The sequence below is a fragment of the Pogona vitticeps genome, chromosome 1 (genome assembly GCF_051106095.1).
Source record: "Pogona vitticeps strain Pit_001003342236 chromosome 1, PviZW2.1, whole genome shotgun sequence".
NCBI lineage: Eukaryota > Metazoa > Chordata > Lepidosauria > Squamata > Agamidae > Pogona > Pogona vitticeps.
This window is the reverse complement of record NC_135783.1, coordinates 349,367,839-349,391,757: the sequence shown is the minus strand read 5'-3', so window position 1 is coordinate 349,391,757 and position 23,919 is coordinate 349,367,839. Positions and strand designations below refer to the sequence as shown.

Genomic DNA, 23,919 nt, shown 5'->3' with positions numbered 1-23,919 from the left:
TTTTTAATCGTTGCATCTTATTTAGTTGGGGTAGAGGCCAGGGTTCCCATTACAACAAGATCTTACACGAAGCATGTTGGTGTGCAAGTTATGATTTATTCCTATTTTATTCAAAAATGGGTTCTACAGATTGTTTCTTCCACACGAGATACTGACGGAAAAGCTATTTTAGAGTCCTGGGCCGGCTTCATAGCACACAGCTCTCTCCTTCAACAGCTTATTGCCGCCTCCCAGAATATGCCGCCAGAAGTAACCCAGGAGATGTTGCCTAATGATAGGACCGGCTGGCCCTTGCTTCAGAACAGGTGGGTCTTGAACCCTTCTCCTCCTTCGATACTCCCCGGCGCAAAATCCAGTGGAGAAAAACAACAACCCCAAACTGCAAAATTAATTATGTTTATACCCTGCCATCTAGACCAATGGTCTACTCTGAGTGGCATATCTGTGAACACACACACACACACACACACACACACACACACACACACACACACACACACACACACACACACACACACACACACACACACACACACACACACGATCGTATTAGAGATGCAACATTTCTGAAAAATTCAAATTTTCTCAAGAAAAAAAGAGGGTGAAACTTTTTTTTTATGCCGAAGTGGAAATTTACTTCAGTAGAGAGATGTAAAATTTGTGGAAATTTCATTTTTTGACCCCAGGGGAAAAAAAAAAACTCCCCCATTCCCCGGAAAAATATGGGACATTTATTGAAAACTCTCAAAACGTTTTTTTCCCCAGAAAAAGTGAAAAATTATTGAAGCCTCTTCAGTAAGAGAGATGCAACGTTTCTAGAAATACCCCCCTTCTTTCCCCAGGAAAAAAAAACTTTTTCCCCTCAGGGGGAAAAAAATGAAAAATTTACTGAAGACTCTTCAGCAGAGATGCAAAATTTCCAGATATTCCCTCTCCTCCCCTCATGGATTTTTTTTTTTTGAATCTTCCCATCTCTGGATAGATGCGAATTGGCCAAAAAAGCTGGCCGCCACCTCGCTTGAGGAAAGCGACGACAAAAATGAACGGGTTGTGTGTGTGTGTTTTTGGGGGTGGTGGTGGAGGGGGGGTGTTGAAGTGTTTTTAAAGCTCTCTTCCCCCCCCCCGTCTCTGTCTCTCTGTCCCTCCAGACAAAGGCAGGGGGAGCCGCGGGGCTACTCCAGCCGGACACCGAGGAGCCCCTCAAGAGGAGGCGACGGCTCTGGCCAGGCAGGACGCGCCGGGGGGGGGACCTCCCTCCCTCCCTCCTTCCCTGCCTTCCTTCGACGCCGCCTCAGAGGCCGGCTGGCTGGCCAGGCGGAGGAGGAGACGCCGCTGCCGCCTTCCCTCCTCCTCCTCCTCCTCCTCCTCCTCCTCCTCCTCGCCGTCGTCGTCGTCGTCGGGGGGCGATGCCGCGGCGCCGCCGCCGGGCGAGCCAGCGAGGGGAGGAGCCCGTCAGGCAAAAGGGCGCTCGGAAGGAGGCGAGCTCCAGCGGCCGGGGAAGGCGGCCACGCCGAGTCAGCCTCCGACTCCTCTGCTGCCGGGATGCGGCCGCTGCCTCTGCCTCTGCCCGGAGGGGGCGGCTGCTGCGGCTGCTGCTGCGGGGCGCCGGCTTGGCTTCTCCGCGCCGGCTGAGCTCCGGCAGGCGGGCGCGCGGCTGGTGGTGGTGCGGCGGCGGCGGCGCTCGGAGGAGGCTCCCTCGGGCGGGGAGGATGAAGGCGAGCGCCGAGCCCCCGGGGCCGAAGGCGGAGGCCCCACCGGCGGCGGCGGCGGCGGCCCGCGAGGGCTCCCGGAGCGAGGCGGCGGCGGAGCGGCTGCGCACCCGGGAGCGCCTGGAGGCCACCTTGGCCGGGCTGGCCGAGCTGCGGCTGCTGCGCCAGCGCCAAGAGCTGCGCGTCCGGCGCCTCCTGGACGCCTCGCCGCCGAACCCCCTCCCGTGGGCCGAGGGGCCCGCCGACGGCAACCCGGCCCCCCAGGCCCTCCCGGCCCCCGGCCCGCGGAGCTTGGAGGAGAAGGTCCTGGAGGAGAACATCCTGCTCCTGCGGAGGCAGCTGGTGAGCCCCGCGGGGAGGGCGAGAGGCGGGCGCGGGAGGGAAGCGGGGTTGGCCCCATCGGGACCCCGGCCGGCGCTGCAATCCCCCCTCCAAACTCCCCCAGGCTCGCTTGGGAGCCGTGGCCAGAGTGCCTCTGAGCGTGTGCGGAGCGCTCCTCCCGTCCCTGCGCCTCGGAGAGGGGGGCGGATGGGAGCCCCCGCTCCTCTTCTTCCCCGCTGTCTTGAAGGAGGATGATGGATCTCCCCACCCCACCCCCGGGAGAGATCGAGCCGGTCAAAGGGAGTGAGACTGCCTTTGAGCATCTGTGCTGCCCAATGAATTAAATGCAAGATTTTGGGGGAGATGCCCTGTATGATTGGACCGGTTAAAAAAAAATTTTTTTCACCCCCGACGCGTCGCCAGCTTTCCCGGAGGAAACCCTTTGTTTCCGAATTACATTAAGTTCCAGAGTTGCGTCTTTTCGGCGAATGTCGGGGAGGAGGGTGGGCGCGATCCCGCTCCCTCCTTGGGGTTTCGCCCTTCCCGCCGCCGGGAGTACCTGGTGGGCAGCTTGCGCGGGCCGTGGCGCCCAAGACTTGGGTGCTGCGGAGAGGTTTTAGGGGGTGGGTGGGGGTGATAGTCAGGGCTTCCCCCCCAAAAAATGTCACAGAGGAGATAAGACGACAGAGGCGTCCCTTTCGGAATTTGCGGCGGGGTGGGGTGCTGAGCCTCTCTCCCTTGGGTGCTGATGGCTTCCATACCTCCCTTTCCAGAAAGGCTGGAGGTCCGCTTGACTTGCGAGGTGGGAGGAGAGGAGAGGGAGCTGGTCGGATGATGGGTGTATATGAGAGACCTTGGAAGAGAGCCTCTCCCTCTCTCTGTGTGTGTGTGTGTGTGTGTGTGTGTGTGTGTGTGTGTGTGTGTGTGTGTGTGTGTGTGTGTGTGTGTGTGTGTGTGTGTGTGTGTGTGTGTGTGTGTGTGTGTGTGTGTTTCTCGACTACAGCAACCTACCTACCTTGGGGATCCTGGGGGTTGTAGTCGAAAGAAAGGGGGCACCTTTTCAGTCTCTGCGCAAAATAAACCTGGGATGTGCCTTATAGAGGTCAAAAGCAAAGGGGGACTTGGGGTGAAGGAGGGTGTAAACGAGGTATGGAGGTCCCCCTCTCTAACCAAGAATAAAATAAGCAAAAGGGGGCATGTGGGCATGTTGGATGGTTGGTGGAGACTGGTTCCCCCCTCTCCCTGGTCCTGTAAAATATAATCCTCCTCTCTTCTCTGTGTCTCTTTAAAAGCCAGAAAGGGAAGCATTGGGGGGAGGGTTCTGTTTTTGGGGAGCAAGGGTTGATCAGCTTCCCCAGCTTGGAAAGGTTCTTTCCAAAGATGTAGACATGTAATAGATGTTGGCTTCTCCTGTCTCTGCGTTTTGCTTTTTTAGAAGAACCCACAGGGACAGTCTTGGGGCAGAAATGCAATTGAGGCAGTGTACTTTGATGATGATGATGATGATGATAATGATAATGATGATAATAATGATAATAATGATAATGATAATGATAATAATAATAATAATAGTAATAGTAATAGTAATAGTAATAGTAATAGTAATAGTAATAGTAATAGTAATAGTAATAATACTGTCTATTTGTGCTTCCTTGCCAGCCAGCACATCCTCTTGTGAACTAACAGTAGCAACCGCAGCTGTTAGTGTATTGTGATTAATTACTGCAGCTTCCAATTGAGGGAAAGAGATTTTTTTTTGTGTCATTGTGCCCTGCTGAATACGACCATAGGGAAGAGCTCCTAGTAACCCACTCTCCCATCCGTCTAAGCATTTTTCCAGTCTTTGGTGTTGCAACTGATGCAGTCCTTGATTTATTTCTCCCTGGGGATTTGGGAATCTCACTTTGACCTCCTGTCCACGGGTGTGGGTGTGAAGACCAGATAGAGGGGTTGCTGGGGGTGGGGGTGACACACCCACTAGTGGAAGCCTCTTTGGGCATCTACTTGAGAAATGATTTTTTGCATTGCCTGGGCTGATGGCTGGGGATCAGCCGGTGTGGGAATCAAGAGGGAAGGCCCTTGTTTTATGGAGTTTCTGTCAGTGGCGTGGTTTTTACCGGCTGCTTTCCTGGAGAGGAGGAGAGCAAGAGAGGGAGATGGGGGAAAAAAACGGTCCTCCTGAGCATCAGCTAATTGGGTTTTTCTGCCATGTGCCAGTAAAGGGGAGTGAAAGTACTTGAGCTGGGGGGGGGGATCCCTTGTGAGGACAATGGATGCCAGTTCCCCCCCCCAGCTGTCTTACAGAAAAAGGCATGGGAGGGAGCTCCTGCGTTCCTGCTATTGCGTTGCTCCCGCCCCCTGCTGCAGCAGGCTTCAAGCGTTGCCAGCCAAGTGATGGAGCTGCAGGCAAAAATGGGTGCTTTTTTTTTGCTGGGTTAGTGTCTCCCGCCCACCCTAGGGTGAAGCTGCTGCTGTATCCCAGCAGGGCTCATACAGTAGAGGGGAGTTGCTCACTACCGTAAAGAAGTCCCTTTTTTTGCATTTCCCATTTTCCCTTTCCGCAAGTCTTATGCACCCGGAGATTCTCTGCTAGATTGTGCCTCTCGCCATTTCCAGGGGCCTCCCTCTGCTTGTTCTTCTCAGAGGGGATTTTACAGGAAAAAGTTGGAGGAAAGGCTGATACTTTAGCCGTGTTATAATAACAGCAGGATGGACACAGCTTCCAGTGTGTGAGGTTTTCGCCGGAGGGGCCAGGGAGTGGAGCGGTTTGTGTACTGGGTGCAGCAGAAGTCTGAATTCCCTGCTGAGGACGGGTAAGGTTTCTGGGCCAACAAAACGCAGCTTCTCCCAAGGCAGTGGTGCAGAATTAATAAAAATAGATAGAAGCGCTTTCTGCTCCAAATGAGGGTCACTCGGACATCACAAGGTTCAGTTTTGAACTAGTTATTAAGATTTGGAACTTCTCCAAGGAGTCATGGAACGATGGGAGGACAGGCAGGAAAGCACGGGCTGGCGAAGGGTGTTCGCGAAGAACCAGCCCCAGCGCGTTGCCAAGTCTTGGGTGTGCAGTGACAACAGAAGGCACACACAGCAAAGTATTGGAGTGAGATGCTCCCTGCCCCTTCCAGGAAAGCCTTGGGAGTGGTTTTAACCCCAGTGAAACGGTCAGTTTTCCTTTGTCTCACAGAAGCTGGAGTGCAAACATTCCAGCAGCTGCATTCCCTGAGCAGTTTGAAAGTTTGTGGATATTCCGTGTGGCCAGATAAACAGCAGCCAGGTCATCACCATCCTGTGCAATACAGTTCTTTTTATGGACACCCCCCCCCCCCGTGTGTGTCCTGCTGGTTCCTCTTCTTCTGCTACAATGAGACGTTGGACAACAGGGTAACTGTACACCCTTCGGATGTAGCTGCTCTGAATGTGGATTTTGTACTGCCTCCGAGGCACGATACCTTGATCTTCATTCTTTCGCCTTAGCCTTTCTCCATGGGCCAGCTGGTCGATCCAAGCAGTTCTTAGCCTCCTGCGATAAATCCCCAGTTCAAATGCTGCTCACTTTTGAATGGTTGCTTGTGCTAAAAGTCTGCAATTCCACGCCACGCACATTTCTCAAAATCCCATTTTAAAGTTTTTTCTTTGTGTTAGGCTCCTGTCTTAAGGAAGCTACTCTGGGCTATTGCTGTTCTAACTTTTATTGTGCAATTCATAGCCTACTGTTCATTCCACCAAATTGAGGTGCTTATATTTGCACCTCAGACCTTCCTTTGGAACACCTTATTCATGATCTGCATGCCTTTTGCTCATAACACTGAGCTTGGTTTTCTCGATATTCATGTTTAGAATGCGTTTAATGACTTTACAGATTGGCAAGGCTTTGATTCATTTTATTCTGTTTTAAGCTTGTAAAGGGTTAGACTTCACAGATTTTTGTATTTATTTAACAGCACCACAGTCTCCTGCTGCCTGGGTGGTGCAGATTAGGTTCTTCTTGCCCCACAAAAGTGTGCTTTTGAAGACTGGCTGGTCGCAGATGACTTTCGTTAAATTAAAACAAAGTGACTATGTTAGCACATTTTCATGATCCAAGCCAATATTGGCCTCGTAAGCCTCTTCCAACTCAGCGATTCTCTGATTCCCTGTCTTTTAATCAGATTTTGATTTCTCCATAGAAGTTTTGTTAATGGGAGGGTGTGTGCACATGATAGGGAGACATTAGCTCTTTCTTGGAGGGCAGGTTAAAAGGGTCTCCTTTCCCTCTGATTTAGGATCATAACCCTTTGGACAGGTTACAGTCTTAGAAGACAGGGTTTGGTCACATCTGGCTGCAGTGGATGTTTTCACCCATAGGTCCCATCAGCTTCAGTGGGTCACCTTTGGGGGCTGAATTAAAGTCTTCTTTACTGAGCCACTGCTTCTCTCTACATGCCACCAATTTCCCAACGGGCTGGTTTATTTATCCTCTGCTTTGCGCCACCACTTTTCCTACGTAACTGGTGATGGCAAGCTCATGCACAGACTTTGTTTCCTTCCGCCACAGATCAGCCTGCAGTTCTCACAATGTCTACACCACTGGGCCAACTGGAATTTTGAGATGGCCGTGGCAGGATGCCCACTGAGAGGCCTCTTTCGCTTTGGTGGCTTCTGGTGGTGGTGGTGGTAACAGTGGCATTTCAGTTTCTCTCAAACCCCCGAAATAGCGCTGGCTCTCAGGTTTAAGAATGTACTGTAAGAAGGTCCTGCTGGGTCAGAGCGAAGTTCTGTCTAGACCACCATCTAGTCCCGTGGTTCCCAACCGTGGGTCCCCAGATGTTAAACCTTTAAACTACACAGCTGGAAGGGACCCTATGGCTCATCCGGTCCAGCCCCTCTCAAGGAGTCACGATGGGGGGGGGGCTGAACTCTCCGCCACTGGCTCCACAGCCAGAGACCTATGCCACTGAGCTATCCGAATGGGGGCTAAAACTCCCATAAGCCTTCACCACTAGCTGTAGTGTCGAGGATGTCTGGAGTTGCAGTCCAAGAATATCTGGGGATTGGGAACAATTGATTCTAATCCATCATGGCAACAAGGTGCGCCATAGACCGCCCCAGACCGTTCACTTTTCAACCCCTGCTTTTGTGACCACGCCACTGTTGTTCACCAGTGGCCCCCTCTGGCATGCAGAAATGGGATTTATGACCTCTGTGTCACAAATCAGGCAACAGAGGACACAGCAGATGCCAGAGGGAAAGAGCACGGAGGAAAACAATAGGAAGAGTAAGAGCAAAGAGGGACAGACAGAAGATGGCAGACAGAGGAGGCAGAAGGAGCTGGCGAGATGGCAGAGGACAGACATCAAACAGAGAAAACAAGGGAGGCAGCTAAAAGGTGCATGCTAGATATTGGAGGCTTCTTGTGGAGCAGATCACGGTTTTGACATTGAACCCAAGTAGGAAGTAGGGTTTGACTTGTGACTGTTGAATTTCCAAGCATGGTTGGGAAGTCACTGTGGTTGTCCATGTGGGATCCGAGTGCTGAACAGTCATCATGACTATCCGTTGGTAGGCCAACGCTTGTGAGGAGATGGTACCAACCGATGATGCCTTTGGGAACAGGCTGTGTTGGGAGTCCATGGTGTCTGGCCACCGGTTGAGGATGCCAAGCGGTGATGCCAAAGCGACACCCGCATTTTAGACTTTATAGAATTCCCATGTGCCAGAGCACAAAACCAGTGTTTTCCATACAGAAGAACTCGAGCCTGCCTGATCTGAAACTCCCTGTCCACCAGTGTGCACGGGCGCCATCTGAGCATGGAGGAGCATTTGGACCTGCTCTAAAGAAGAATGGTTGATATAAGTTCCCTGCCCTAGTGAGAACTAGGTCATCGCCTGTGTGCTGTGGTGCATTCCGTGCTCGGTTCCACACTCCACACACCATTAGGCCTCAGGCCGAAAGATGTTTTCTCCTCTTTCTCTGTGAATTGACCATGTCCCTTGTTCTTCTGAAGTCCCGTCATGGACCAGAGTTGAGCCTGGCTTCTGATTGATTTCATCCCATGGTTAGGTGCCTTTGAGTCTGGAAGACAGGGGACTTAGGAAGGCTGAGTTAGTTCAGTTCACAGAGAGAAAGCATAGCTGAGGGCCTGAAGCTTCTTCAGGGGTCAAAAACAGAGAAAGTTACGGTTTTGGATGCTTGCTGGCCAGGAAATTCTGGGCGCGGTACTTCAAATATGTAACTTTTCCAAGTTGTGCTTCAGATTCTGGTTTCCAAATGGACTTTTCCTGTTTACCTCTTTAAGTTCCACCCCCATGAAAACCAAGCTTAAGTCTATACAAACGCATCTCCGCCAATCACTCGTTGACAAATCACTCATCAAATCATTTGGAATCTGCTACACCATCTCATTTTATTTTGTCACCTTCTCTTTTGTTGGTAAATTGCACTATAAGCCTTTTGTCAGCAGGGAAGTACTACCCCTCTTGCTATGAAATTTTGGAAAGCTTCGTATCCATTGATTATGCCATATACAGTGGTGCCTTGCAAGACGATTGCCTCGCAAGACGATGAATCCGCAAGACAATTAGCTTTTGTGATTGCTGTTGCGCTTCGCAAGACGATGTTTTCTATGGACGATTTTTCTCATTGGAACAAATTAAGTAGATTTTGATGTGTTCCAATGGGGAAACCGCGTTTCGCAAGATGATGTTTTCTATGGATGATTTTCGCAAAACAACAATTTTTCCATTGGAGCGCATTAAGTAGATTTCAATGCATTCCAATGGGGAACCGCGTTTCGCAAGGCGATGTTTTCACAAGACAATGTTTTTTGTAGAATGAATTAACATCGTCTTGCGAGGCACCACTGTAAATAATAATCCATATATATTCTCTGAAGGAATGCATTTTTTGGTAGGAATGGCACCAGGATTCAGTAACTAGGATTCAGTAACTTTGGCGAAATTATTTTCACAGCTCCTACTCATACTTTTTACAGAGTGGAATTGCTGCTTAATTGGGTTCAATAATAGCAATTTATTGAACTGCGAGGTTTATGGGTGCAGACATCAAGTCCATATGAACAGAATTGAAGCTGGATCACCCAGATAGGGCCAGATCAAGGCAAACCCTCTGGTGGAAATGTGACTCATTTGGACTATGGTTCTCAGAATCCACGAGGGACATGGTGGCGCTGTGGGTTAAACTGTAGAAGCCTCTGTACTGCAAGGTCAGAAGACCTACAAGTCGTAAGATTGAATCCATGTGACAGAGTGAGCTCCCGTCGCTTGTCCCAGCTTCCGCCAACCTAGCGGTTCGAAAGCATGCAAAATACAAAATGCGAGTAGATAAATAGGTACCACCACGGTGGGAAGGTCACGGCATTCCGCGTCCAGTCGTGTTGGCCACGTGACCATGGAAGATTGTCTTCGGACAAACGCTGGCTCTATGGCTTGGAAACGGGGATGAGCACTGCGCCCTAAATTCGGACACAACTGGACAAATTGTCAAGGGGAACCTTTACTTTTCAGAATCCTTAGCCAGCATGGCTACTGTGGGATTCTGGGAGTTGTAGTCCAGAACATTTTAAAAAGATTTCCTATCTGTGCTAGGAGAATGAAATAATATTTAATTCTGGACTTAGTTAAGTTACTGAGAAGGCCCCCTTATTTTCAGTTTGTCCCTTTGGAAGGATGGAAGGTGGAGTGAACCTTGAAACGGAGACCTGAACCCTTTGAGATTGAACTCAGGTTGTGAACAGAGAGTCTTGACTGCAGTACTGCAGTTTAACGACTGCGCCACGGGTCTCTTGCTAAGAGATCTTAGATCTGGAAATCTCAGGACCTTGGCAGGCTCATAGGGGAGAATCTCATCCTTAGGATAACCTGGACCCATGCTTCGAGAATATTGCCCATGCCAGCAATTTAGAATTTGTAGGAGAAAGTGAACAGATCTTAGGCAGGTGGAACTGGCCTTGAATGACAGTATCTGGCAAGTAAAAGCATTGCCTTGTTTTATTTCACTAGACAAGGTCTCGCTGAATTAATGAATTTCCTGGCATTCTGAAGAGCAGCACCTTCTCGAAGGCAGTGCAGTGAAACCTGGGAAGATACAAAGCAAAATATAGATAAAAGCTTTCTACAACAGGGTGGTTGATGGATAGATATAATTATAAGATTCAGCAGGAAAACTGATTACTCTGACCAGGGGTTAATAAGCTTATTTAAAACACATTTCTTTCAGCAATTTACATCAAGAGTACCTTTTTGCTGAACTGCCTCAATGATCTTGTTGTTTCAAAAAAAAGCAAGGTGTTTGTATAATTGAGGACCAGAAAGAGAATTATAGCATGTCCTTTCATTGCCTTGACGTAGCTGGCATCCCAGGGACGTATAGTTAGTTGCTTAGTGAACAGCTGCGACGATAACAAATACCCGCATTGTAAAATGAGGTTAGGTTCCTGGCCTGAAATGGTTAGAGGAGGCTCCTCTTTGGTCCTTTTGAATCTCCACGGAGCTGTTATTCTGCGGAAGTGCAGGAAAAAATGCAGGATATAGCTTGGGGCTCTATAGAGCTTGAAAATAGCCTGTTAAATGTTGTCGCATTAATGATGAAAGGGTTAATGTTTGTGTTAAACCGGAAAACAAGCAGACGGGTGCATCTGATCTTCTAAAAATCGATTCTATCTTCTGAAGGGCTCAAAATGCGCTCAGGCTTGCAAGAGAAGTTAAAAATAGCCACCTTATGCCTGGAGGAAGAGAAAACAAAGAGACCCCCCCTCCCCCCAAAAAAAACACCTAGGTCCACTGCTTGGAAAGGGTGGGGGAAACCCTAGTGGGTAGCAGAGAGGAGGTGAAACCTAATGAACATCTACTTTGCTTCTGTCTTGCCTGACAAGGAAGACATTGTTTGACCTTAGTTCAGTTCAAATAAAGGAGGCAATGAAGGACTAGCTACCTAAGATAAATAAAGAGGAAGTAAGGGGGGGGGTATCTAACTAGCTGGAAAGCCCTGTCAGTGGTTTAGGTATCTGGCTGAAGAGCCAGAAATTGGGAGGTCTCCGAAGATGGAAGGTGAACAAATTTCCCCATCTTCTAAAAGGGGGAAGAAGAGAATATGGATAACTGTTGACCAGTCAACTTGACATTGACAGTAAGAAAGGTTCTAAAAGAGGTAATTAAACATAATTTTCTCAAATAAAAGTAAATGTCAGCCTGTTTTTCCCTGTTTTGTCCAGCTCTGGGCAGGACAGATTAAGAACGAGGTTGTCAAGTCCAAACTTGTCCAGAAGACACTGACCAAGATGACAAAAATCTCTGTGGAACTCCTTGCCACAGGATGTGGTGATGCCTTTCAAAGGGGATTGGACAGATTCCTGGAGGAAAAGTCCATCACAGGTGACAAGCCATGATAGGGAGGTATAATCCTCCAGGCTTAGAAGGAAGGTACTTAAAAATGCCAGATGCAGGGAAGGGGGATCAGGAGACAGGTATCTAGTTGTCTCGTGTGCTCCCAGAGGCATCCGGTGGGGCTACTGTTGAGATACAGGAAACTGGACTAGATAGGCCCTTGGCCTGATCCAGCACAGGGCAAGTCATGTGACGTGTCTGAGAGACCTGGATTATGTTTAGCCTGGAAAGAAAAGGTTGAGGTGATATAATAGCCATCTTTAAATATTTGAAGGGAGGGCTGTTGTGTGTAAGTCAGGTTTGTTTTCTGTGGCTTCAGAAGGTAGAACCCGAAACAATGGATTCAAGTTACAGTGGACCCTCGACTTGTGCGCGGCTCCGCTTGCGAACTTTTCGAGGTACAGACTCCTCCGGCTGCAAAACTTTTCCATCGACTTGCGGCCAGAGAATGGACCTACGGACCGGAAGGGGGAGGCGGGGAAAGCGCCTAATTCAAATATGATCGTGCCTCCGGATGCCTTCCAGGGCTTCTTCGCCACCATGGGAAGCATCTTGGAGGTACCCCGAGGCTCGGTCCACCCTGGGAAAGCCTGCGTTGGCGGGGGCGGGGAACCCCGTGAGGTAGCTGCGGGAAAGCCCTTGGAGGCTTCGGGCAGTGGCGATGGCAGCGGCGGGGGACCCCTGGAAGGCTTTGGACCCGTAAGGTGTATTTAATTTTTTGATGAGTGTGGGGGTATTTTTTTTTCTTCAGCCGGTTACAGATTAATGGGTTTTCAATGCATTCCTATGGGAAATGCATTTTCGACCTGCGGACTTTTTGACCTGCGGCCACCGTTCCAATACGGATTAAGTCTGTAGGTCGAGGGTTCACTGTACAGGAAAGGAGATACTGACTAAACATTATGAAGAGACATGAAGAATCATAACAATTACAGTGGTGTCTCGCTTAGCGATTGCCTCGTTTAACGATGTATTCGCTTAGCGATGAGGTTTTTGGAGCGATTTTGCACTCCGTTTAGCGATGTTCCCTATGGGGAAATTTCGCATAGTGATGTTTGGGACCTTGCCTCGCTTAGTGATGACAGTTTAGATCCCCTGTTTCGCTTAGTGATGTTCCGTTTTTGCTATTTTAAAAGTGTCTTAAAATGTTCAAAAACTGTTTTAAATGCTTGGGATCATTAGTGCACCTTGTAAAACCTTTGCAAACTTAATTTGGCTTTGTTCTGACTCTTTGTTAATTTTTGGTGAATTCCTCCCCCCCCCATTGGAATGCATTGAACTCTACAGTTCAGTGCATTCCAATGGGGGAGAAAAAAATTCACCAAAAATTAACGAAGACACAGAACAAAGCCAAATTAAGTTTGCAAAGGTTTACTATTCCAAGCATTTAAAACAGTTTTTGAACATTTTAAGACACTTTAAAAATAGCGAAAACGGACCTGTCAAAACTATTGGAATGCATTGAATAGGCTTCAGTGCATTCCATCACTTAGCGATGTTTCCTATGGCGATTTTCGCTTAAGGACGGTAATCCGTTCCCATTGGAACGGATTAACCGGTTTTCAATGCATTCCTATGGGAAATGGTGTTTCGCTTAGCAATGTTTTCCCATAGCGATGTTTTTTTGGGAACCAATTAACATCGTTAAGCGAGGCACCACTGTATTAAAAATCTTAAAAACAAATCGTATAACATGGGGGTGGGGAAATTCTGGGGCTTTAGGACCAGTTGCCTCTCTCAGATCTTCTGTGGGCCTTATCCTTCCAGGCTGAAACTGAAAGCATTTACAAAATTTGCCCACCTCCCTTTTTTTTTCTGGCAAGTTGCTTTTAATTTCTTTCTGTGTGGATGAATATGTTGCCTGTCCTGATGAGGCCAAGAGGGAAGAAGAGGGATGTTTCCTGTCGTCCCAGATCCACAATACTAGCTACTGACAGAGTTATCCATAACAGATGTATATTCTCCTACTCCTGTGAGGTACTTAGTCCCCCTCTATTCAGTGCTGGTTATGCCTCACCTTGAGGCTTGTGTCCAGTTCTGGACACCACACTTCAAGAAGGATGCTGAAAAATGGGAACAAGTTCAGAGGAGGTTGGTGAGGTTGATCAGGGGGGTGGAAACCAAGCCTTATGAGGAAAGGCTGAAAGAATTGGGCATGTTTAGCCTTGAGAAAAGAAGATTGAGGGGTGATACGATAGCACTTTCCCAATACTTGAAAGGTTGTTCCTACAGAGGAGGGGACAGGATCTGAGTGCCAGACCTGTAATAATGGATTCAAGCTACAGGAAGCCAGATTTAAGCTGAATATCAGGGGAAAAGAATCTTAACTATTAGAACAGTACGACAATGGAACGAATAATCTCAGAAGGTGGTAAGTGCGGAGAAAATTGGACGACCATCTGTCAGATCTGGATTCCTGCATTAAGCACGGAGCTGGACCCGATGACCTTATAGCCTGTTTCCAACTCAGTTTTTCTATGATTCTTGTCCAGAATTCCTGCAGGGGCAAACCAGATTGTTAGGAGCAGAGAAAAGGGGAGACAGAGCAAGGGAGTTTGCTGTGTTTCCCCTTTTGCACATCAACCTCTGTTGTTTGAGAAGACCGCCTTACCACCTCATGGTATGGTTTGACTCTCATCCAGAAGTAATGCAATTTTGTTTTAAAAAATAGACATGCTACTAGGGCATGCATAGAGAAGCAGAAGAGCATGTGTTCTAAAACAGCTGTATGCCATGTTTAACACTCCACGTACATGATGCATGCACTCTTTTACCCTTGTGTAAAAGTCACTATGCGTGCCAGAGGATGGGGGCAGGCGGGGACACATTGCTTCGGTTGAACCAGATTGGGAACAGCTAGGAAACATGTCTTACCCTCAAGGCGAGCTAAAATGTCTGGGGCCTTGGCTGCTGGAATTCAGGAACTGCTCCCAAGTTCCTCCTCATGCCTTAGGATGGTTTTCTATTTTTGTTCCTGTTGCAGAACTGCTTAAGAAGGCGAGATGCCGGCTTGTTAAACCAGCTGCAGGAACTGGACAAGCAGATCAGTGATCTGAGGTTGGATGTTGAAAAAACGGCAGACGAACACCTGGAGACAGACAGTCGTCCCAGCTCAGGTAGGTGTTCCCTTGGAAGCTGTACCAGACATTGTGAAAGCAACATTGAAACCTGGGACAGTGTCTGCGCACCTATTCCTGAATCCTGCAGCCTGTGTGCATTGTGCATAATGCCTATTCAGAGAGCTGTGCATAGAGGAGGCTGGAGGTGGGATTTCCAGATTTTCTGAACTCCAGTTATGTAATTCTCCATCCAGGAGGTCCACTTACCTTATAGGCACCTTGTTGTTGTTTAGTTGTTAAGTCGTGTCTGACTCTTCATGACCCCATGGACCAGAGCACGCCAGGCCCTCCTGTCTTCCACGGCCTCCCAGAGTTTGGTACCAAATTCATGTTGGTCGCTTCGGTGACACTGTCCAACCATCTCGTCCTCTGTCTTCCCCTTCTCCTCTTGCCTTCACACTTTCTCAACATCAGGGTCTTTTCCAAGGAGTCTTCTCTTCTCATGAGATGGCCAAAGGATTGGAACCTCAGCTTCAGGATCTGTCCTTTCAGTGAGCACTGAGGGCTGATTTCCTTCAGAATGGATAGGTCTGATTTCTTTGCAGTCCTGGGGACTCTCAAGAGTCTCCTCCAGCAGTTGATACATGACAGTAATTTGATAGTTAAGGGCATATTTAGTGCAATTCTATTTCATATTTGTCAGTTTGATTGTTCGTGTTTTGATGCTTTTCAAAATAAAAAATAAAAAAGCAGTGTCAATAAATCTCCAGTACTACAATTTCCCAATTTTGAGATGTATATTTACATACAAGGTGAAACAAAGACCCTTGGGAGGAGCGTGAATGCTGACCGGACAAATTGTAGATATTCCCCAATATTGATTTTAGCTATGCTCTGACTTTGGTAATGTATCCTATCAAGATGAAGGACAGTAGCTTATTCTCATTATCAAGCAATGGTATGATAGTTAGTAATAGCAGACTTGGGTTTTGAGATATATTCTAGCTGAAACAGGGTTCCTTGGAAAGTAGAGGAATGATGTCACAGAGCCTTGAGGTTTGCTAAAGTTGGAGGAGAAGGTTTGGAACAGAGTGTCCTGCAGAAGGGTATGGCATGCAAAATTCTCCACGCTACAGTATTCTGTTGTAGTGCAAAGTATTTGCATTGTATGTTTGCATTATTTGCCATTTAATCTAGAGTCATAGAATCGCATTGGAAGGAGCCTATAAGGCCATTGAGTCCAACCCCCTTGCTCAGTGCAGAAAATCCAAGTCAAAGCAGATCTGAAAGAGGTTTATCGAATTTCCTCTCTCTTCCAGTGTTTTGGTATCACCTGGCAGGATGAAGTTCCAAATAGAGTAGTTCTAGAACAAGCTGGAGTTTTTAGCACGTATACATTACTGAAACAGTGATGTCTACATTGGCTCTGGCATGTCATGAGAATGGCTGATGGTCGGATTTCAAAAGATCTGGATGGAGAATGAGTGCAGGGAAAATGCCCCAGAGGGAGACCACAGCTGCAATACAAGGATATCTGCATGCGGGATCTGAAGGCCTTAGGAATAGACCTCCATAGATAGGAAACCTTGACCTCTGAATGTTCAGCCTGGAGGCAGGCGGTGCATCACGGCCTCTCCCAATTTGAAGAGACCCTTGTCCAGCAGGCCGAGGCCAAGAGGCAGTCACGAAACCAGCAAAGTCAGGGAGCTGGACAGGGGACAGATTGCATTTGTCCTCAGTGTGGAAGGGATTGTCACTCTCGAATTGGCCTTCTCAGCCACACCAGGCGCTGTTCCAAGCTCCTCATGCAGAACATGTTACCATGGTCTCTCGAGACTGAAGGAGGCCTAATCTAACCAGTGTTGGAGAGCTCACCACCTCCCAAGCGCATTGGTCCCATTGTCGTGCTGCTCTAACAGTTAAGAAGTTTTTCCTTACTGCACACCATGACTACCATTAATGGGTTCTTCTTGTTACTCATTTCAAATAGGGTTTTATGAACTCAGCGATGGAGCTTCCGGCTCACTTTCCAACTCCTCCAACTCCGTTTTCAGCGAGTGTCTGTCGAGCGGCCACTCCAGCACTTGCTTCTGCAGCCCTTTGGATGCCTCCCTGAACAGCTCCGATGGACGTCCCAAGTCCGCAGGTACAGCAAGACTGGGAATAGCGGAGGGTCCCCTGAGCTTGGAGATCCTCCAGCCTCTGTGGATGAATCTGGGTGTTAAAAGTAGACTCTGTTAGTGGAGGTTTGCTGCCTGCGATACATATACAACGTCTTTCTCACTTTGGTTCATGTGCCGGAGAAGGCATGCATCCAATCAGGCAAGCCATGTGGTTGCTTTGGGGAAGTTCCAGTCCTTGATTGGTCATGTGGCTTTTCTGCATTTGGGGCTAATAGCTGTGCCGGTGAGGATTCTGGGAGCTGTAGTTTGGAACCCAAGCCTTTTCCAAAAGCCTTCTCAGTGGCCGCCATTTGACAGGAAGGCTAGATTGACCCTCTGTTTGCTGTCCTTCACTGGCAAGCAAGAACATTTTTATTTTTATTTTCAAATGTTCTTATTTTATTTTATTTATCATTGTAAAACACCTAGAATAGTGCCTCACACTGATGGGGCAGTATATAAATAAAATAAAATAAATAACATTTAAAAAAACCTCCGGCCTGTGATCAGGTCCTTTTAATGGCAGGTCTTTTTTCTCTTGTGTGTTTTTATTAATTGTTTACAATTTAAACTTTATTGCTTATACACACACCCATGTATATGTGTGTGTGTGTGTGTGTGTACATATTGTAATTTAGTGTTTTTTTTTAAGCAGTGTGTGTATGTGTATGTATGCTTTGGGTTGGTCCTAGGGGAGGAAGGCAAGATATAAATAAAATAAACAAATAAAATACAAATAAATAGTTGAGCTCCGTTCTGTTTAGTCTGAAACAGCCAGTTGAGAAACTGCCTGGAGCCGAAGCCACTTCCGTGAATTTCAACGTAGGCAGTTTCTTGACCTGCCCTTTAAGGAAAATATTTTAAAATTCTTTTTTAAAACAACGGATGGAGTTACCTAGACTACTGCTGATGCTACATTACTTGTTTTAAAATAAGTGATGCGGCACATCAGCCGTCATCTACGTACAGTTGAAACATTTCTCCCGAGCAGAGATCCTGAAGAGGCTTTGCTTATTAAGCCACTTCACCATATTGGCAGATTGGAAGAGGAAGGCTTGCTTTGGATTAGTTCCAGAGATCACACGTCCTGATCAAACGGAACGCTCGTACCGGCACCAGAAAAGCAGAAGCCCCCTTGACAAGGGTCCAGAAAAGTATGGGGATGAATGCTCTGGGGCCAGCCTGTGGCGCTCTGGCAAAAAATGTCATCTGATAGCCGTCTAACCACACCAGTTTATCCCTGCAGTGCTTCAAACCGCGGGCTAAACAGCCCATGTAGCCGTGTTCTGCGTCCCCAAGTATCGTCTTGTTTGGATTTTGTGGTTCTACAAAGATTTAGAAAAATATAGAAGGCAGAACTTCATTTTGGTTTCAGGAGGGTTAACATCCTTTCGAAGGTTGAGTTGAGTTGTGTAAGTTCATGTTCCCATTAAGGACGGAATATCTCCTTAACTTCTTTTTTCCTTTTACTGCCTTTCAGATCTAATTGGTTGGCTGGAATATAACAAAGGGGGCCAGCCTGAAGACCAGACGGTGGGGATGGTCTCGTCTCCGGCCACGCCGTACTCGAATTCCCTTGATGTGCTGGCAGATATACACCCAAAATATCAGTGTGACTTGGTGTCCAAAAACGGGAATGACATATACCGTTATCCTAGCCCCTTGCATGCAGTGGCAGTGCAGAGTCCTATGTTTCTCCTGCCGGTCCTCAGCAGCCCTCTGCGGGATGGAGAAGAGAAAGCCAGTGACAGCGTGGTCAGGGTTTGTCCTGGACCTGATCCGGACACGGTGAAATCGGGACCTTCTGTTCCCCCACACAACTCTCAGGCTGCACCCTGTCCGGCAACCAACAGGAAGATGGATGGTTACATCTTGAGCCTTGTGCAGAAAAAGACCCCTTCAGTGAGGACTAACAAGCCAAGAACAAACCTGAACGCGGACCCAGCCAAAGGGATTTTGAGACACGGGAGTCTGTGTGTTCGGCAGGTGGCGGCCGTTGCCCAGAACAACACCTCAAGCCTTAAGAACTTGAGTCAGGCCTTTCCGTCCTCTGGTGGAACCGCTGCTCTCCTGGATAATGGTGCCTTTTCTCCCTTAAAGCAGCACGCAAAGGAAACGGAGCTTCTGGAGACCCAAAAGACGGCGCTACCTCCAGGCTTTCCACCAAATGCTAATCATGAGCTTCCAAGCAAACACCCCATAAGGAGTGTCAAACCTCCAGAGGCGACGCGGTGTTCTGTGGCGACCAAGGCGGATGTCATGAAGGAAAGCGGCCAATCCTTTGGGGCTTGTCCTAAAGAAAGCCCCTGTCGCCATACAACACTCCTGAAGGAGAGCAAAGCCACCCAGCTCCCCAAAAAGATACTGTTTAAAAACAATGGGGCGCAGGCAGCTCTCTCTGCTCCTCCATCTCAGGAGCCCAGGCTTCCCCTGGAGTTCAAGAATGAAGGGTTGTCTCCTCAGAGCCTGGAAGAGGGGTTACTGGTGAATGCCCAGTACATACCAGCTCAGCCACAAACAGTCAGGCTCCACAAGGGCAGTAGGAGCGTCAAAATTCTCAAGAGCTCCTTGACGAAACACAGGCCCCATCTTGTCACGGTGCTGGAAAATGGGCCGCCGCTTGGAAGGGAGAAAGGAAAATCTGTCAGCAAAAAGTGCCGATTCCCAGAAGACCTGGAGACGCTAAAAAAGCCGAAAAAGGTGGCCTCGCGAGGCAGGAGAAGCCACCACTTGCTCCCTGAGGCCGGCCTTCCAGGTCGGCCCCCTGGTGTCCTTAAATCTGCACTGAGGCCCCACGGCCGTGAGCCAGTGGTAGCCAAACCTAAGCACAAGCGGGCGGATTATCGTCGCTGGAAACTTTCGGCAGAGGCGTCTTACGAAGAGGCCCTCAGGAGGGCGAGGAGGAACCGGAGAGAAGCCGCCGGCGTCTACTCCCAGGTTCCCCACCCTTACAACAGCCCGTACGCCTACATGGCTAGCGATTCGGAATATTCGGCGGAATGCGAATCCCTTTTCCATTCCACGGTGGTGGACACGAGCGAGGATGAAAAAAGTAACTATACCACCAACTGCTTTGGGGACAGCGAGTCTAGCTTGAGCGGGGTGGAGTTTGTGGGGGAGAGCACGACAACCAGTGACTCGGATGAGAGCGGGGGATTTATTTGGTCCCAGTTCGTCCAGACGCTTCCCATCCAGGCAGTGGCCGCTCCTGAGCTCCACGAAAACGCTGCCAAAACGTTTGTTAAGATCAAAGCTTCGCACAACCTGAAGAAGAAGATTCTGCGCTTTCGGTCTGGGTCTCTCAAACTGATGACCACGGTCTAAATGCATCATGAGTCATAAAAGAGGGACAGGGAGGTTGATGGTCATCACACACCCATGACTACTGGAAGACCATGTATGTGTTTAAAGAGAGAATGTGCACCAGGTTTTGGGGAAGATTCTGTGGGGTGTTTGTTCAGCGCACGGAAACCATGCAGGTCATGCCAGGCTATGGCTTCCACCTCACCTGAGAAGATTCTTTCTAAGTACAGGATCCTTTAACTTGCAAGAAGTAGGGTTTCAGAGTCATTCGTGCTGACAGCAGCCTTTTCAGGTGACCCACGGCATGCGCGTTGAGGGCAATGAGCACAACAAGACCCTGTGCAGCTGTTGAGTGAAGGTGGCAAACCTTTCTCGCTGCCCTTGAGTGTCAGAATAGGGAGCCTCTGACCATCTTAGAATCCCAGTTTGGCCCATTGGGATTCCCCCGATGGCCATGCCCTTGACACCACTGATGGTTGATCTCTTGGCTTTGAAATATGGCCTCCTCTTGGCAGCTGCCAACTGGAAAGACCAGCTGGGTACTTTTTGGACGGATAGATTAGGCTTGAGGGCAAGTGTGCCATTTTGCTGCTTGACATGGGTAACTAGGTATATGCTGTTGGTGCTTGTCGGTGCCTCTGGGGCTGGGATTTTCAGATATTTTCTGGATGACATACCCTGTAGTTCTCCATTCTGGGAAACCTACTTGATTTACACACACCTTGCAGACACCTAAATGTGGCTCGCCTAGGAGAGAAGGCCTAAACAGGAAGGTTCTGAGGCTTAGCGAGGCCACGCTCCACCCAAGCTCTTGTTCCTGCCCCAGCGTTGTTCTTTCTGAACCGAAATCTGGGTGGAACTGAGCTTCTGAGCCACCCAGCTGAGGACTTTTCTCACAGCTGAGCTACATTATGGTGCCTGTCAGGTGTGTGTAAGTCAGCTAGAACTCCCTAAATGGGGAATTATGGGAAATCCAAAGAATTTCCTCGCTAGGTGCTTCAAACTTGCAGGGGTATATGGTGTTAGACTGTAAGCAGCTCTGTGGTGAAGCTGGTACTCTAACCAAGATAACTCAAGGCCAGGCCACATTTATGATAAATGCAGCGTTCCATGTTGTGCGATTCTTCTCTTAAAAAACAAAACTGAATTGCATACGTGTGGGATGGCTGATCAGGAAGGTTTCACCCAGCTCTCCTCTAGCCCTGAGGAGAATCTCACCCCCGTCCTTTCTCCTTGTCATGGAAGTAAGATGCTGTGACAGCACCTTCCCTCCTTGCTACATGTGGAACATGGCCTGTTTGTGCCAAATCAAGGGACCCTTCCTCTCCCATGGCAGTTCCGAGCCTGATGGTGCCTTCCTTGCATCAGCTATTTTTGGGGGGGGGGGGGCGTTTCGAAAACATAAGAGCAATCTGCATTGACTATAATGTGTCATTCGGCCTTGGTGGACTCAGAGTAGGGAATCCTAAATCATGGCAATGGGAAGGCTGCACCTCCTACGGAAAGTTGCTCTTCTGGACTACAGTTCCCAGAATTCCTAACCGGCCTGGCTGGCCGAAGATTTGCAAACGTATAAAATGTTTACCGTCTCACCTAACTGTGCCTGCCTGCCTTGGTTGCCTGTGGCATGTCAAGAGCCTTACAAACAATACCCTCTGGTTTACAAACATTTACTGGGTCACTTAAGACCCCCGTTCTGAAGCTTGCCATAAGCTGCTGCTGGACAGGTAGCAATTCTCAAGTAGCAATAAGATCAACAATTGTCTTGCTCTGTGCCCTCGGTAGACAACTTCAAACTTGCAGGGGTTGTTGATTTGCAACTCCTGGCACCCCTAACAGACCTAGTACTAGGGGATTATGGGATGTGCAAGGCCAGCAACATCTGGAAGGCAGTAATTGCCCACCCCTGTTCTATGCAGAACCTCTTCTTGGTTTCTGCTGCTGCTGCTTCTCTTTCAAGCTGTGCACTAATTTGCAAAAACAACTCTCTCTGGCCGGCGTGCTCTCGGTGGGCCTGCATGGGCTCAAGCGCACAATTCCCTACTTAAACAAGGTGCTTTTTGTAAATAACTCCCTCCTCCCCTGAATGCTGTTTTGTTGTTCAATGTACATAATTAAATTTTAAAGGGACGGCTTGAACAATGCCACTTGAACTTCCAAATGTTGTAAGGTTGATACTAGTGCCTTTACGGTAGCGAAACAAAGACCATTGTGCTAGTTTTGAAAAAAAAAAAGAAGGAATTAAGAACACCTCTCTCCAACTCTGACCACTTCAGATGCTTCGAAATAGAAGACCTCCAAAGCAGACGTTGGTTATTCTCCTTTTCTTTGACCGGGGATGGATTATGGAACATTAACGTTATGTTAATCCTCAACTTTGGTTTCAATGAATTCTTCATTTATGTGCGGAAATATGCTGCGTTCGCACGAGTGGGGATTGGCAAAAAGACCAATAGATGGTTTGGAGCTGGGCAAAGTGATTTCAGTCTTGCATATCTTGGTTCATTTTAATTTATTAATTCTTAACAACTGATGGCCCCACAGTCCTATTCTGTATTTTACATCTTTGTAAAGCTAGTGATATCATCATGGATAATCTTTTTAAAAAGAATTCCTACTTTTGTCCAAAGGCTTCCACAGCTCCTGTATGATTCTTCTCCTTGTTGGGAACTGGGGGAGCTGCAAGATGGCAGGAGGAAGTCTTTAATTACAAAAGCCATTACTGCTAGTAAAGTCATCCCAGTGGTGGCAGTTGTTGTTACCGTGTTTGCTGGTGTATAAGGCGACTGGGTGTATAAGACGGCCCCCCAACATTCCCACTCAGAATGTAGAGTTTGTTATATACTTGCTGTATAAGACTACCCCCTCTTCCGCATGCGAGATTCTGCTTTGGCTGCATCATGGGGAGAGTTCCTTTTGCCCCTTTTGGTTCCTTTTCGGAGGCGGCAGCCATTTTGGAGAGGCGGCAGCCATTTTGGAGAGGCAGCAGCTATGTGGTCGCATCTCAAATTGGCTGCCGCCTCTCTGTTCTTCCGACAGTCAGCTGTTCGGCGCTAGAGTCAGGCTGTTCCCAGGCTAGGAGTGGGGCTCTACTGGATCTTAGTACCAGGTAAGTGACTTCGCTGGGAGAGAGGGAGGGTTTGCTAGACATGCACCCGGTGTACAAGACGACCCCCCCACTTGGAGGCATATTTTCAGGGCCAAAAAGTCATCTTGTACGCAGGCAAATACGGTAATTAAAGACTTCCTCCTCTAATCCCAAAACTCAATGTTGAAAGGGATTACACAGGAGTTGTGGGAACCTCAAGACAGAAGTAAGAAATATTTAGTTCCCAAAAAATCACCCCTGCCAATGACATAATCACCCTGGGGTGACTGATTTCAGTTACTGTTTTAAATTTACAAGGCAATACAACATTTTCAGGATCACGTGGAAACATAGGATACAAATAACCTACATTTACAGCAAAGACAGGTTATTTGTGAATCTAGCCTAATACTGCCAACTCTCTTATAGTACAGCTCTGTGTCTTCTCCAGAGAAAGGTCTTCCTCAACATTTTAGATCTCTCTCTTTTTTAACTGGAGATGATTGGGATTGAACCTGGGCTCATCTGTACGCAAAACTGAACGGTGACTGTAAGAATGTCCCATGGACTTCTGTAAGGCAGGTGTAGATTTAAAAAACAGCATAGAATGACTTCTGCTCTCCTCCACTTACCATCGCTGCTTGCAGGAACACTGTTGCAGGTTCTGGGGTAGTCACAAAACCAAAATAGAAGAAAACAGTTGGGAAGTAGGCACTCTAGAGTGTGCCAGGAGCTAGATACAGTAGGGAAATGCTGCAAATAATGGCAGTATGGCCCAGGTTGGGGCACCCATGGAAGGTCATTCATCCTTGGTTTAAGAATATTTGCTCGTCTTGTCCGATTTGACCTGAGTTGCACCTGTTCTAACTCTGAGCTCTCAGTCTCTCACTTTC

General features: G+C 48.2%; 1 protein-coding gene across 1 annotated transcript; it reads left to right on the top strand.

The window, feature by feature from the left end:
• The first annotated feature begins 1,379 nt into the window (after positions 1-1,379).
• DACT1 (dishevelled binding antagonist of beta catenin 1) lies at positions 1,380-22,404 on the top strand. The gene is made up of 4 exons (XM_072986828.2): positions 1,380-2,051; positions 14,398-14,530; positions 16,464-16,619; positions 18,116-22,404. Exons 1-4 carry the CDS (start codon positions 1,407-1,409, stop codon positions 19,957-19,959), a joined length of 2,778 nt encoding a protein of 925 aa, XP_072842929.2. The 5' UTR covers positions 1,380-1,406; the 3' UTR covers positions 19,960-22,404.
• Positions 22,405-23,919: the final 1,515 nt, after the last annotated feature.

Excerpts from the sequence above, each read along its gene's own strand:
- DACT1 (XM_072986828.2), top strand. The coding sequence starts at position 1,407 with ATGCCGCGGCGCCGCCGCCGGGCGAGCCAGCGAGGGGAGGAGCCCGTC. Across the intron at positions 2,052-14,397 it reads TGCTCCTGCGGAGGCAGCTG|AACTGCTTAAGAAGGCGAGA; the intron begins GTGAGCCCCGCG and ends TTCCTGTTGCAG. Across the intron at positions 16,620-18,115 it reads TGGACGTCCCAAGTCCGCAG|ATCTAATTGGTTGGCTGGAA; the intron begins GTACAGCAAGAC and ends ACTGCCTTTCAG.